General features: G+C 34.1%; 1 protein-coding gene across 1 annotated transcript in view; it reads left to right on the top strand.

Annotated features, from left to right (window-relative positions):
* The window catches only part of KIAA0825 (KIAA0825 ortholog), a 353,138-nt gene that overhangs the window by 34,273 nt on the left and 305,891 nt on the right, over positions 1-12,974 (top strand). Inside the window, exon 3 of the mRNA XM_045566564.1 lies at positions 3,668-3,799. Coding sequence (XP_045422520.1) covers positions 3,668-3,799 — 132 coding nt within the window. The remainder of the gene's footprint in view (positions 1-3,667; positions 3,800-12,974) is intronic.

The raw sequence follows: 12,974 nt of genomic DNA, 5'->3' as shown, positions 1-12,974 counted from the left end.
TGTCTTGAATAAGTAGGGTCAAACTCCTGTATTACATGACTGGTTATTATGTGTCACTTGTATTTTCATGTTCTATCTCAGTAAAATCATACAATATGAGAATGTCCTGTCTGTCAGCACTAGCTTTAGGAACTGGTTATCTAAAAATGATAGTATGCAACTATATAGAAAATGCTCGTGAAAAATATATTCAGTATTTCCTCATATATATATATGGCATAATAAATGCAAATAATAGCCCTATAATTAGAAATGAGAAAGTTTGGGGTAATTTGGGGGGATAATTTTTAAAGTGAACAAAAATGTTTTTATTTAGGAAAAAAAAAGACCAGATCAGCCTTTCTTTTGACTTAGAACTTTTTGTATGCTAAAGTAACAAACAAGAATGTTATAAAATCATCCTTGAGATTTCTACTTTTAGAATGCAAGTAAACTCAGTAACTTAGTAAATTTCACAATTATTTTTCCTTTTTTGACAGTGTGTTCAAGTCTACCTATTGTAGTTAATCAGCAATATTTCTATGGAAATAATACAGTATTGTGAGTGATTAAGAAATACTTTTCCTCTTATTTACCAAAAGAATAAAAATGCTTTTAAAATTTCATTTTAAGCTTCATTTATTAGCTACACTGCACAAAATATTCTAATTACCACATTGTTACCATATTGAGTTAAAATGTGTACATTTTTTATTTATTTCAAAATATATTTACAATGGACCTTAACATTTAGGAAGGATGTGCCCAGATATAGATTTTTGATTACCTTTTTAGCATCTAACGTTTTCCCATACTATTTAATAGCATATAGCTAAAAATCTTAAGTGACATTTTCATATCCTTAATAATTCCTTAGTTATTAGCCAGTCTGCTCATTAACTTTTCTGGAATATGTTGCTTTTAGCTGAAGACTATCACTTTCTTTGTTGTAGTCTCTGCTATTATCAGAACTCAGAGCTGGCTTTCATTTGGAAGTCTTTTTGTTGTTGTTGTTTAAATGAATAAAAAGCTTTAGAACAAAGCAAGATTGAGGTGCAGACTCTAGGCTGTAAGCCTTATCCAGTCCCTTGCCAACTTCCCATTCACCAACTCCCAGCACATATGATTACTTAGCATAGATACTGAAATGTACTACCACATAGTCAAAACTGAATGCTAAATCCACAAGTCCTAAAGGGCTAATTTTTAGAATTTTATCCTAGTAAATAGTCTTGACTTTCTGTATTATACTAGGAAAATAAGGTTTAAAATTAGATTTGACTCCTGTAATCTGTGTTATGTACCAAAATATAGTTTTAACTCTAAAATAATTTATAAATAGACAATACTATTTAAATGATATAAATGCAGTATAAATTTAAACTAACATTTATAGTATGTATAGTTCAGCTGTATGTGGAAGAGAAAAGCAGAAAAGATTAGATAGATAAATAGGTAATCACTAGACTATTTCGTAAGAATTTCTTATAGGACCAGTCTTGGCCAAAGTGTTCTATGGGATTTATGACTTTATATTATTTAATGTTATATTTAATTTGCCAACATTAGCATTTAAAAATATTTATATATCAAATAAGTAGTTGGTCTCTACTGCAGTAGCCCACCCCTATTTGAAAAGATTCTACATCAAATTTTGAATGTTCAGAGTCTCATAATTTTTTGCATATTTGCCTTAGTTTGAGAAATTAAAAGATAGAAGATTCTGAAGATGGAGAACTAAGCACACATATTTACTTTTCTTCCCTTCTGAAATCCTATTGAAATGTCAGTAAAGACATATAGAAAAGCAACCTTGAAAGAAATATTATATTCCATTGGGATGTTTCTGGAAGAGAGAAAATAGAGAGGTTCAGACCAATAAAGAAACTAGAAACATGGAAACTACTCTACAACATGCAAAAGAAGAAGTTGCTATGGTGTAGTAAGAGCCACTCTCTGGAGTAATGTCAACTTCAGAAGAAATTAAAGTGAAATAGGCTGCAGGGTAGTCATCAAGGAGGGAAGAAGCTAAAGAAATGTTTATGAGCAGCTAAACAAGTCAGCTCCTTCTTTGTATTATGCTACAGCATTTGCTTCCTTAAAGTATTTTCTGAACACTGAATATAGCATGGATATTGATCACAGTGTGAGAGCAGAACAGAGTTCAAGTTACTTCTGGATCTCTGCCAAGGCCTGAGAGGGAACAAATACACAGATCTACCCCAAAGTGAAAAAAACTAAATTATTCTACTTGAGTTATAATTTACTCTTGATCACTTGTTCGAATCATCAACTATGTGCTTGCTTCACAAGTCCTAAAGAGAAGCCTACCCACAGATATATGCCATCCATTCATGGTGTCTGAATCAACCTTCCTGGTCTGGCGGGATAGACCTTTTGGATAAAACCACCCTTGTAACAGTAGAGAAAAGCTTTGCTAGATCCCAATATGTACCAACCTAGTCTTTTGTTGATAAATAAGAATGGACAACCAAGGATCATTTAGACATTTTAGGCAAATCAATAACATGAAAGAGAAGAATTGAGATTAATCAAATGAATGACAATGGCAGAAAGGCTAGCTGTCTACTGGAGATTAATGATCTCCATCCATAGTGTAGAGTTCTCCTGGAATCAGCTGCCTAGCCAGTGAGAGCATTTCCCAGCCACTATTGCATCGAGGTAGGGTCATGTGACTAGCTTTCACGGGTGAAATATGAGCAGATGTGATAAGAATCACTTCTTGGCCATAGTAATCAAGAAACTAGTTTATTTTTTCCACTCAACTCTTCTCCCACAGCTTCTTCACTTCTTTCTTCTACTCAAGTGTCACTTCCTCAGAGAGACCTTCCTGATATTCCTAAATAAAATAGCTCACACCCTGCCCCAACTCCATCACTCTCCATTGCCCTGCTTTACTTGTCCTCATAGCATTTCTCACCAGGTGATCTTTGATAAAACACATCTGTTTATGTGTTTTTAAAATCTATCTTCCGCCCCAGAATGAAAACTCTATGAGGGCAGGGACTTCTTTCAGCTATACCCCAGCCCCTACAGCAGTGAGTGCCTGTTACCTATCGAACATTCAGTTAATATGTAGAGGATGAATGAATGAATGAAGCTTCCATAGTGGGAAAATGCATAGACCTCAAGAAAGTGTAGCATATCCTTCAGTTTTCAGTCAGTTATAAATAGATTGTCAAGGAGTGCTAGAGGAACTCAAGAAAAATTTTGTCTTCTTCACATGCAAATTGGCCTAGAGGGGTGAGGCTTTAGAAAGTATGAGGCTACAGTTTCCAGGTCAGAATATTGACAAGAGTAGAGCGAAGGTGTTGAATTCTTGCTGCACCCAGTCTTGTTCACTGTAGTCTATGTGCTTTGTGATTGCCTTTGCAGTTCTTGGTTACAGTGAGGAGTGGCAGGATGCTTAACTACTCTCTGAGGGTTGCTGTTTTGTTCAGCTTTCAAACCATAGAGAAGTGTGAAAATTAGGTAATACCTCATGAAATTTAAATAACAAAACACTCCACCTAGCTTAATAATACCCTGGTTCTCCCATGGCTATATTTCATTGTGTTTATAAATGGGAATTATTATTTTTGGTTTAGTATCACAACTTGAGGTGGATTTCTCCCTCCCTCCATTTTGGGGGAACTGACATGTTTTATTATTTATTCTTGTTCTTCAGAATGGATTGGGATGATGAATATTCCCCTAATTCATTTGACCTACATTGTTTGTTAAACTCATTTCCTGGAGACTTGGAGTTCAAGCAGATCTTCAGTGACATTGATGAAAAGATTGAACAAAATGCTACAAGGTAAATATTGCTAATTATTTAAAGCAAATTTGTTTTCATATTTCAGTTACATGAAATTTACCTACTCTGGTTTTAGTGTTTCCTGCTCTTAGATAATTTTAAGTTTTAATTGCCATTAACTTTCCTGAAAAATATTGATTAGATCCCACCTTAAAATTTAACATGATTGTCTTTATCAGATTAGTAGTTTTAATGAGACTAGAAAATGTAAACATTACCTTCAGTAGGCAAATTAAAGTTTATTGAATTGTTGCTAACGATTTCTTAGAGTTTGCCAAGATTGATGTCTTGGATTTTCATTAATATGTTTAGAGTTAAACATTCTCCTTTGAAGGATAAGCACAGAAATTAAAATTTTGAAATTAAGGTGTTAAAATAAAAGATTTTATAAAGCCATGATTTCTTGAGTTGCTGAAAACAGAACATTAAAAATAATTTTTTTTGCATAATGATTATCATTTTAAGACTCCTTCTCACTTAAGTAGGAGGGTAGGGACTCCATAGAGAGTCACTTTACCGGATTAGTCTTCATCACCTACCCCAAAAGGTAGTGTTTACCATATACTGGGGGAAGCAGGGACAGCTAAAGTAGTTTCCCACTAATACATGTTCTTTGATAGAAAAGACTTTGTCTTTATATGTATTTGTGGGCCCTATAATCAGGCAATTCACTTATTTGAATCCTTTTGTTCAAAGATTCTAATTCACTTCCTGTGTGTTTTTACTGTGCAAACAAATCATAATAAAAATTTCTATTGTACAATGATACATAGCATTTCCTTTTTTAAAATTTGAGGTATAGTTATATTGAATTTTCAAAGAAACTGAACCAAGCAACTAAAATGTTCCTGTGATATTTTTCCTCCTGTTCTACATCATGAGAACAGTTAATCCTTTATTATAACAATGGGCATAAATAACTTCAAAAGATAGCATATTGTTGGGGAATTAAAGACAAAATCTCCCATCCCAGAAATCCTGTCCATGAAGGTAATAAAGAAAGAAAACATTTTTATTATTGAATAAGCATTAAACCAGAATATGATATGCATCACAGGCAATCCCCTAAGAGATTGCAGAGACAGAAAGGAATCTCACCCTCATATAGCGCAGCAAATACAACCCATTACATTACATGTTGTCAAGATAAACAATCATTGGTCCTCAAGTAAGACGACTGGACTGCACATTTTGTCACACAGTTCATCCTAACTTCACCATGGTAATTAGGGAGACCACCTGTGTTAGCTAATTGGCTTTATCCTGAGGAGAAATAAACTTCTTATATCTTTTTGACAGAAGGTAGTTTTGCAAATTGGAGCAAGGTGCCCACTGAAGTTAGAGAGTACTCCCACAGGAACTGGGAGATGGGGGAGTGATCTCCCTTGATGTTTGCATTTCAAAAAGATAGCTCCCAGGTTCTCTAGAAGGACATTCGTGGGTCACAAAGCTGACAGAAGGCCTGCTGACAAAAGGCACATCTAGTCTTCCAAGGGATACATGTCAAGAAGATGAAAAAGTACTTATGATTACAAGTTTTCTAAGGTAAATGCTCTAGGAAAAAAGGAAAGGAGGGAAAGCGTTTGCTTCATTGTCAATAGGAAGAATTAAACCTCTTATTTTTAATGTATATTTGCCCATATATATTGTATATATTTTTAAAAGATAGCATATATATGACTTAACCATACTGTCTGAGAATACATATTATATTTAATATTTCATATAAATATGAAATAACTGTATTAAACCTTAGTGTAATTATATATTTATGTAACTTTTACATTATATATTTATGTATTACATTACACAGTTTCTAATCCAAAGGAATTTACAAATGAAAATAGTACAAATCAAAATAGTACTCACTTAAATAGCTTAACAAGTCATTTACCTAAATTCCAGAGATGGTTATAGTTTTAAAAATTGGATTATTTTTAAAAAGGTAAACTTTTTCTTTCAGAATGGCATTTAGGCTCCATCAAAACAAAACAAGTCACTGAATGCTGATGTTTTTGTTATAGACTGCTTCAATTTTATTTACTAAACCATCTGTACTTAGTTTCCTGCCCTACTTGGCCAATACGGAATCGTATTTAAAATAAAACACTGATTAAAATATTGTATTTATGTATTCGTAAATTATTATTAGGTCAAAACTCAGATGTTAGTATTAAAAAGAAAATATAGTATGGAACATAAGTATATAATTTTTAAATTAAAAATATTTTATTGCCCATATATTAAAAGGAACCTAGAGCAGAACCACCTCAAGTGACCATTGATCTTCACAAGGGATAAAATAAGGAAGTAGCTATATGTGCTGTATGCTACATTTAGAATCAAGTCTATTTTTCATCAAATTCAATTATGTTTTTATTATACTCTAGAGAATAAACATAATAGTATAGGGTGTATGTACTTTTAAAAATAAGATACTGAATAATAACTGTGGTTCAGAAGAGTATAAATCATTTATGCACTCATTTATTGCCTGCTAACAGAATAGCTTTTAGAAAATTGTATGTCATGACGAATCAGTTATGCCACACTTACACTGCAGTAGTTGAATTACCCTTGGCATTTTTGTATTCTAACAGTTCTATTTATCTCCCAATGGTGTACATTGAATAAGTAATGAACATCTGTGTGGTATGGGTTTTCCTCAATACTTTTAAAAGAAAAAAACATTAGTAATTCATTTTTAAATATGGTATTTTCCCTTACACTTGAATTTTTAAAGTTGTATTTCTAGCAGTGACCCTGACATCTAGTGTGAATTCCTTCCCTCTTCTTAATATCATCAGGTTTTATGAGCCACAGGGTCTGTCGCCTCCCCAAAGCAGTGATTCACCAGAATGGACCAGTGTGCCCAGAGGTCACTGAACCTTCACTTGCCCTTCAGGAGAGGCTGTCATTCTCTCAGACCATTTTCACTTTTACATCCTCATTTTCATTCAAGTCAGAGCTGGGTGACTCCTAAGTCTGACAGTAGAAATCAGTGATGGTGAATCCTTTATTTTGAACACATCAAAATTGGTAATAAGAGGGTAAATAATCTGCCAAAGAGGAATGCTATGAATGTTATACCCACAGACTTAGTTAGTTCACTAACTGCAAACAGCACATAGCATTCAAATATGTTTTAAGTTTCCTAGAACTTATTATTAGTTTAACAAGATATTGAGGTAAGGAAGTTCTCTTGGGCTCACAGTAAGACATAGAATGATTTTTTTTCCTCTTAATGTTCAGCTGGATAGATATATCTTAAGAGTTTATTTTACTTTTTATTTTCTAATTACAGGCAACTGTGTGTATGTCAGGAAGTAAGTTTTGCTGTTACTGATACAAGATAACTACTTTTTATTAATTTAAAGAAAGATTAGGCGGGTGGATCGCTCAAGGTCAGGAGTTCGAGACCAGCCTGAGCGAGACCTCGTCTCTACTAAAAATAGAAATAAAAATTATCTGGACAACTAAAAATATATATAGAAAAAAAATTAGCCGGGCATGGTGGCACATGCCTGTAGTCCCAGCTACTCGGGAGGCTGAGGCAGTAGGATCGCTTAAGCCCAGGAGTGTGAGGTTGCAGTGAGCTAGGCTGACGCCACGGCACTCACTCTAGCCCGGGCAACAAAGTGAGACTCTGTCTCGAAGAAAAAAAAAAAGAAAGATTGGGAAGCACTACTAGGGATAATACCATTTGTATTAATCCAGAAGATGTAGGGGGAGGAGGGACATTAACTTTGCACTATCAGAAAATATTGGATAAATGGTTTCCATAAATTTAACCATGCTTATTAATGAGAGGATACATATTTCATAGATTACACTTATTTTTCACATAATGCTTAACTTTTTTGAGCTTATACATGAAACTTTTCTTTAGAAAATATCTTTAGAGTTTTCTACATGATGGCTACCTGTCTGGAAGAAGTAACCAAAAGAAATCTGTAAATAATCCATCAACCTTGGACTTTTCATGGTAGAGCCACATATCTATTGTAGATACACTCACATACACATATTAATATATTAATATTTTATAGCCACAGCAAATTATGTAAAATATAAATTCGTCATTTCAAAGGCTTTGTTATGTATTATGATTTCTGGCAGTATTTGGCACTTATTTAATAATGAGAGGGTATAAATTAATATATGCTTATTTTTATAACTTCCTATGTTTGTACTTCAGTTTTGGGTTTGTTTACTCTTATGCTCTATCTCACAAAAATCCCTACCTCTTCTCCCATCCTACTGAGCAAGACAAGGCCACATGGAAGGAAACCTGAAAGGGGTCACTTTCTCCATCTATTGTTAAACCCAGAGTAAGACCTAAACAGCCACTTTCCAGTTTTCTCTGACTGGGCCCCTTCCAACACCCTCATCCTCCCTAGAATTAAAAATGCAACCCAGGCAGGCAGCATGCTGGGTCTCAGTGGCTCAGTACCTAAACTTGCCCTGGCTCCATTCATATTTCCTACTTTTTAAACTTCTCCAGCTTTCCCACTGAAGCTCTCAACATGAAGTCTGGCGATGCTTGCAGACAGAGGTGGTGGTGAGTGGGAAGAAGAAAAGTGCCTCTCTTCATCATGGTGGCCTATTGAAACACTCTATCTTCATCGTTTTCTGTCACTATTAACTACATTATTTTGAATGTCTGTGGTGGTCCTTGCTCCTTTCTCCATCATCCTGCATTGCTCAGTGCTTCCCTTAGACCTCTGCTTTAGGAGGCTGGCATGAGTAGGATAAAATGCAGTCAGTAGCTCCATCAGATGATGGTTAAGAGATTCTTTCAAGTAATATGTACACTTCAGGTGTTTGACATTTTTTAAAAGTGCAGTATAGCTTTTGTTTTTAAGCATGTTAGCCTTACATACTCTACGTCAAATAAGCACAAGGCTATAAAGAATTGTTGTTTGAGGGTATTCCTAAAGAATATTATTATAATTATCTTTCCATGGGAAATAAGAAAAGGGAAGCGAGTGACTACCTATCTCCAAACTGTTACGATAACAAAAGTATGAATAGTATTGCACTGAAAATCTAGACCTGATAAAGAGATTGAGCCACTAATAGTTGGGCCACTATTTCCCAGAAAAGATCTTAGTTAATATGCCAGTCGGAAGTAAGCCCCTACTCCTGATGTAACAACCTGGGCTGCCCCACGAAGGTCTGGCCAGTTCTGAGGGCAAGAACATTTATTTAAGAGGGCCAGAGCCCTGGTAACAGATGTGACTGCTATGGCTGGCTCATCTTTCCTGTTGGATGATGCCTTGAGATTAACATAACCCCATCAACTTTCCCTGGAAAGAAGCCTAGACTAATTGTCTATCACTGTATTTTTCACTGTCTTAAACAGTCCTGGCACATAGTAGGCTAGAACAGCAGTCCCCAACCTTTTTGGCACCAGGGACCGGTTTCATGGAAGACAATTTTTCCATGGATCGATGAGAGGTGAGGGAGGGGGATGGTTTGAGGATGATTCAAGCGCATTACTTTTATTGTACAGTCAAACCTCTCTGCTAATGATGATCTGTACTTGCAACCACTCCCTAGCTCTAGCATCACTGCCTCAGCTCCACCTCAAATCATCAGGCATTAAATTCTCATAAGGAGCGTGCAACCTAGATCCCTCGCATGCACAGTTTACTGTAGTCTTCGTGCTCCTATGAGAATCTGATGCCACCATTGATCTGACAGGAGGCGGAGCTCAGGCAGTGAAGCCAGCAATGGGGAGAGTTTGTAAATACAGATGAAGCTTCACTGGCTGCTTGCCGTTCACCTCCTGCTGTGTGGCCCAGTTCCTAACAGGCCACTGACCAGGACTGGTCTATGGCCCCGGGATTGAGGACCGTAGGGCTAGAACAGTCAATAAATATGTGTTAGGCATGTTTGTTAGACACCTGTTGTGTTTGCTTTATCTTAAACTAGTGTGAAATTAGGTGAGTGGAACATAATAGGAGAAGCTGTCTTCAAATGGATTTTTCCTTTTCTTTCAGTATTTTGTATTTTTATAAGAGTAATACATACTCATGGTAAAATTTTAAATAGTAGGGAAGGGCAGAGATGAGGAAATATTCTCCCACTCCTAGTCTTATTCTTCAGAGGGAACCTATATTGGTAAATTGTATAACTTTCTAGAATTATTCTGTACATATACATGTATATACCACAAAATACATTTTTTTCACAAATGGGAGTTATATATATGTGCTGTGAATAGATTTTTTTTTTTGCTTAGTATAACTAAACCCTCTGTGAAATAGAAAACAGTTCAGCATAAATATTACATTTCTTACACTTTTTAGCCAATGAAGTAGTTTTCTCAGGAATACTTTTTTTGACCTTTTAAAAAATATTATCCAGAAATGTCTTTGTCTCAGGAAAATAAGTTTTCAATTCATGGCTTATAGTTTAATTACATACTAGTTTTGATACATCAGCTATCTTCCCTATATTATTATAATTACCTGTTAATTCCGAGGAATTTTAGTAATCTAGTTAGATAAATTGGGCTTATCTAAAAACTAGAAAATTCTATGTACCTCATAACTATTTATTTGTGCTTTTAAACACAAAAAGCACAGAAATGTAAGAGAATTGAAATGTAAATGGAACACAGTTGAAAAGACTTTTCCTTAAACTGAACTTACTTTATGGGTAAAAAATAGAAGCAAGAGCATCAAAAATATAAAAGCTTTTTAAAATTTTATTTAATGTTTGGGTAGCTATGGTAACATCTATTGTATCCCATACTACAAAAATAATCTTTAAACTCTGCCATGACACCTCCACCCTGATTTAGGAAAAAAAAAAAAAAAAAAAATTCTGACATTTAAAGCATGAAAGCACATGTATGTGTTTTCTACAACCTTTACGTTAAAAAAGTTCTCATAATTTTTACCAATGGAACCTACCTTTTTTATTTTTAACTATTTTGTGGCTGGATAATAAAGACTGTCTTAAATCATGCAAAAACTTTTACAATAAGCTTAAGTTTCAAGATTTTATGTCATACTTACTCTCTTTTCTTTTTCTCAATTTTTTTTCCCTATAACCAACTATACCAGCCCAGTATTAATCAGCTCTTGGGCAGCTGTTATTACTTAATGTGGTCTGTTTAATTGTAGGACATCTCAATTTTTTGTAAGTCAGATAGTGCATATGTACATATGCACATACATTATACATACATGCATGTATGTAGTTCTGTCCATAAAAACAAATTTTTTATTATCTAAATAAATATAGTTTTAAAGTGAGATGGCAGGGAGGTTAAATGATGAGCACTGAATTCTGAGGGGTCAAGTGTCAAGGAATTTGAAGTGCAGTGATTCTATAAATTTTCTTAAGCCAACAATATCCTTACATGTAATCTCCTCCTCTATAAGAAGAAGCCTTTTTACACTTCCCATAGGTACTTTTAGTGGCTTCCTCCTATCTACTCCCTTAGCACATTGTACACACCTCTGATCAAGTCTTACTGTATTGTAGTTATTTATTTACAGGTCTATCTCTCTCACTAGACAGAATTCCTTTAGGGGTGGAATGATGTCTTATTCATGTTTGAATCCCTAGTATATATCACAGTGCTAGCCACATATTCAGTATTCAGCTAATGTTTATCAAATATAATGTCTTCATTCAATAAGCAATTTTTACAGTCAAGGAATCTAGGAGTGAATGTTGAATGAGAAAATTACCATAGATATCCTTTAAAAAACATATTCCATATTGCATTTTAAAAATGGTTTATAAATTGATTTATACACAGCTTCTCAGTAATATACCCACTTGCACACATCATTAACTTAGATAATTTAAAGTCATTATAATTAAAGCTCCACATTGGGGTTCAAATTTATTAAGAAATGTTGAGACATATGAAAAGGCATAAAGAGTACTATGATAAATACTCGTGTGCCCACCGTCCAGTTTAAGAAATAAAATATTACTAGTACAGCTAAGCTCCCTTTACCTCTCCCCAGTCTCATCCTGCTTCCATCCCCACCCTGCTAGAGGGTGATGTTGATCATTGTGGTGCATTTCCTTACACTTTTACTACCTATGTTTATAATCCTGAACAATATATAGGATTATATGGCATGTTTTCAAGCTATTGTATGGATAGTTTTATACTGTGTGTATTCATTTGCACCTTTTTCCCCATAATATTATATTTGTTATATTCATTCATGTAGATAAATGTATTTCTACTTCATATATTCTCATGGCTCTTTTCCACCAAATGAACTATTCAGTCATTTAAATATTTTCCTGTTGATGGACATTTAGGTATTTCCAGTGGTTTTAATTTTACAAATAAGGCTAAGAATATGTTTTAAAAAGTCCTTGCTAAGCCAACTATTGTGGTAAATTAGGGGATTTAAACTATTTAGGGAATAAAGTCTACTACTATTTTTAGACTCTTTACATTTTGCCCTCATGTTTGGGGTCTAACAATAAATGTGCTAATTAGATTTCCATTTGTTGAATTACCTTGGTTATTTTTTCATGACTGACTTTGCTTCTAAAGAAAATTCGAATCAACTTAAACAGAAGACCTTAAACTAAAATAAAGACAACTACCATGTTACTTCAGAAAACCTAGACTAAGATCTCACATCATCTAATTCTAATAATACATAGAATTCTTCCAACCCCAGATTACCATCCCCATCAGCAATATTTGAAAAATATTTGAAAATGTTACCTTTTAAATGTTGGAAATTAATTTTTAAGTTTGACCTCAATTAAAGAAGATAAATTGTCAGATTACATACCAAACTGATATCTTAAACTTTGAAAATATTTCTTTTGTATAATAATTGAACAAGAATTCTCTAGACTTCAAATGATTAAGTTTTTAGAGTAAGATATATGGACAGTGGTGAACAGCAGAACAATAAGATATTTAGCCAACTAAAAACAAAATCAGGTATGCATAATGAGTTATGACGTTTTAAAATTTGTGACAAAATGATTTTAAAAGTAAACTGGACTACCTTAGTTTGTATGGGAGGTCTCCTGAAATGCAACTATCTCATTTCTTTGTCAGTGTTTGGACAAATTACTAAAATATCTAGCCCACTAAGGGCTTTACCCTATTTATAAATTGTAGTTATTGGCCTTGACCCAGATTCAGATGTTACAGATTAGCCTAAAATCT

This window comes from Lemur catta, chromosome 12 (genome assembly GCF_020740605.2).
Source record: "Lemur catta isolate mLemCat1 chromosome 12, mLemCat1.pri, whole genome shotgun sequence".
Lineage (NCBI taxonomy): Eukaryota > Metazoa > Chordata > Mammalia > Primates > Lemuridae > Lemur > Lemur catta.
This window is presented reverse-complemented; position numbering and strand designations above follow the sequence as displayed.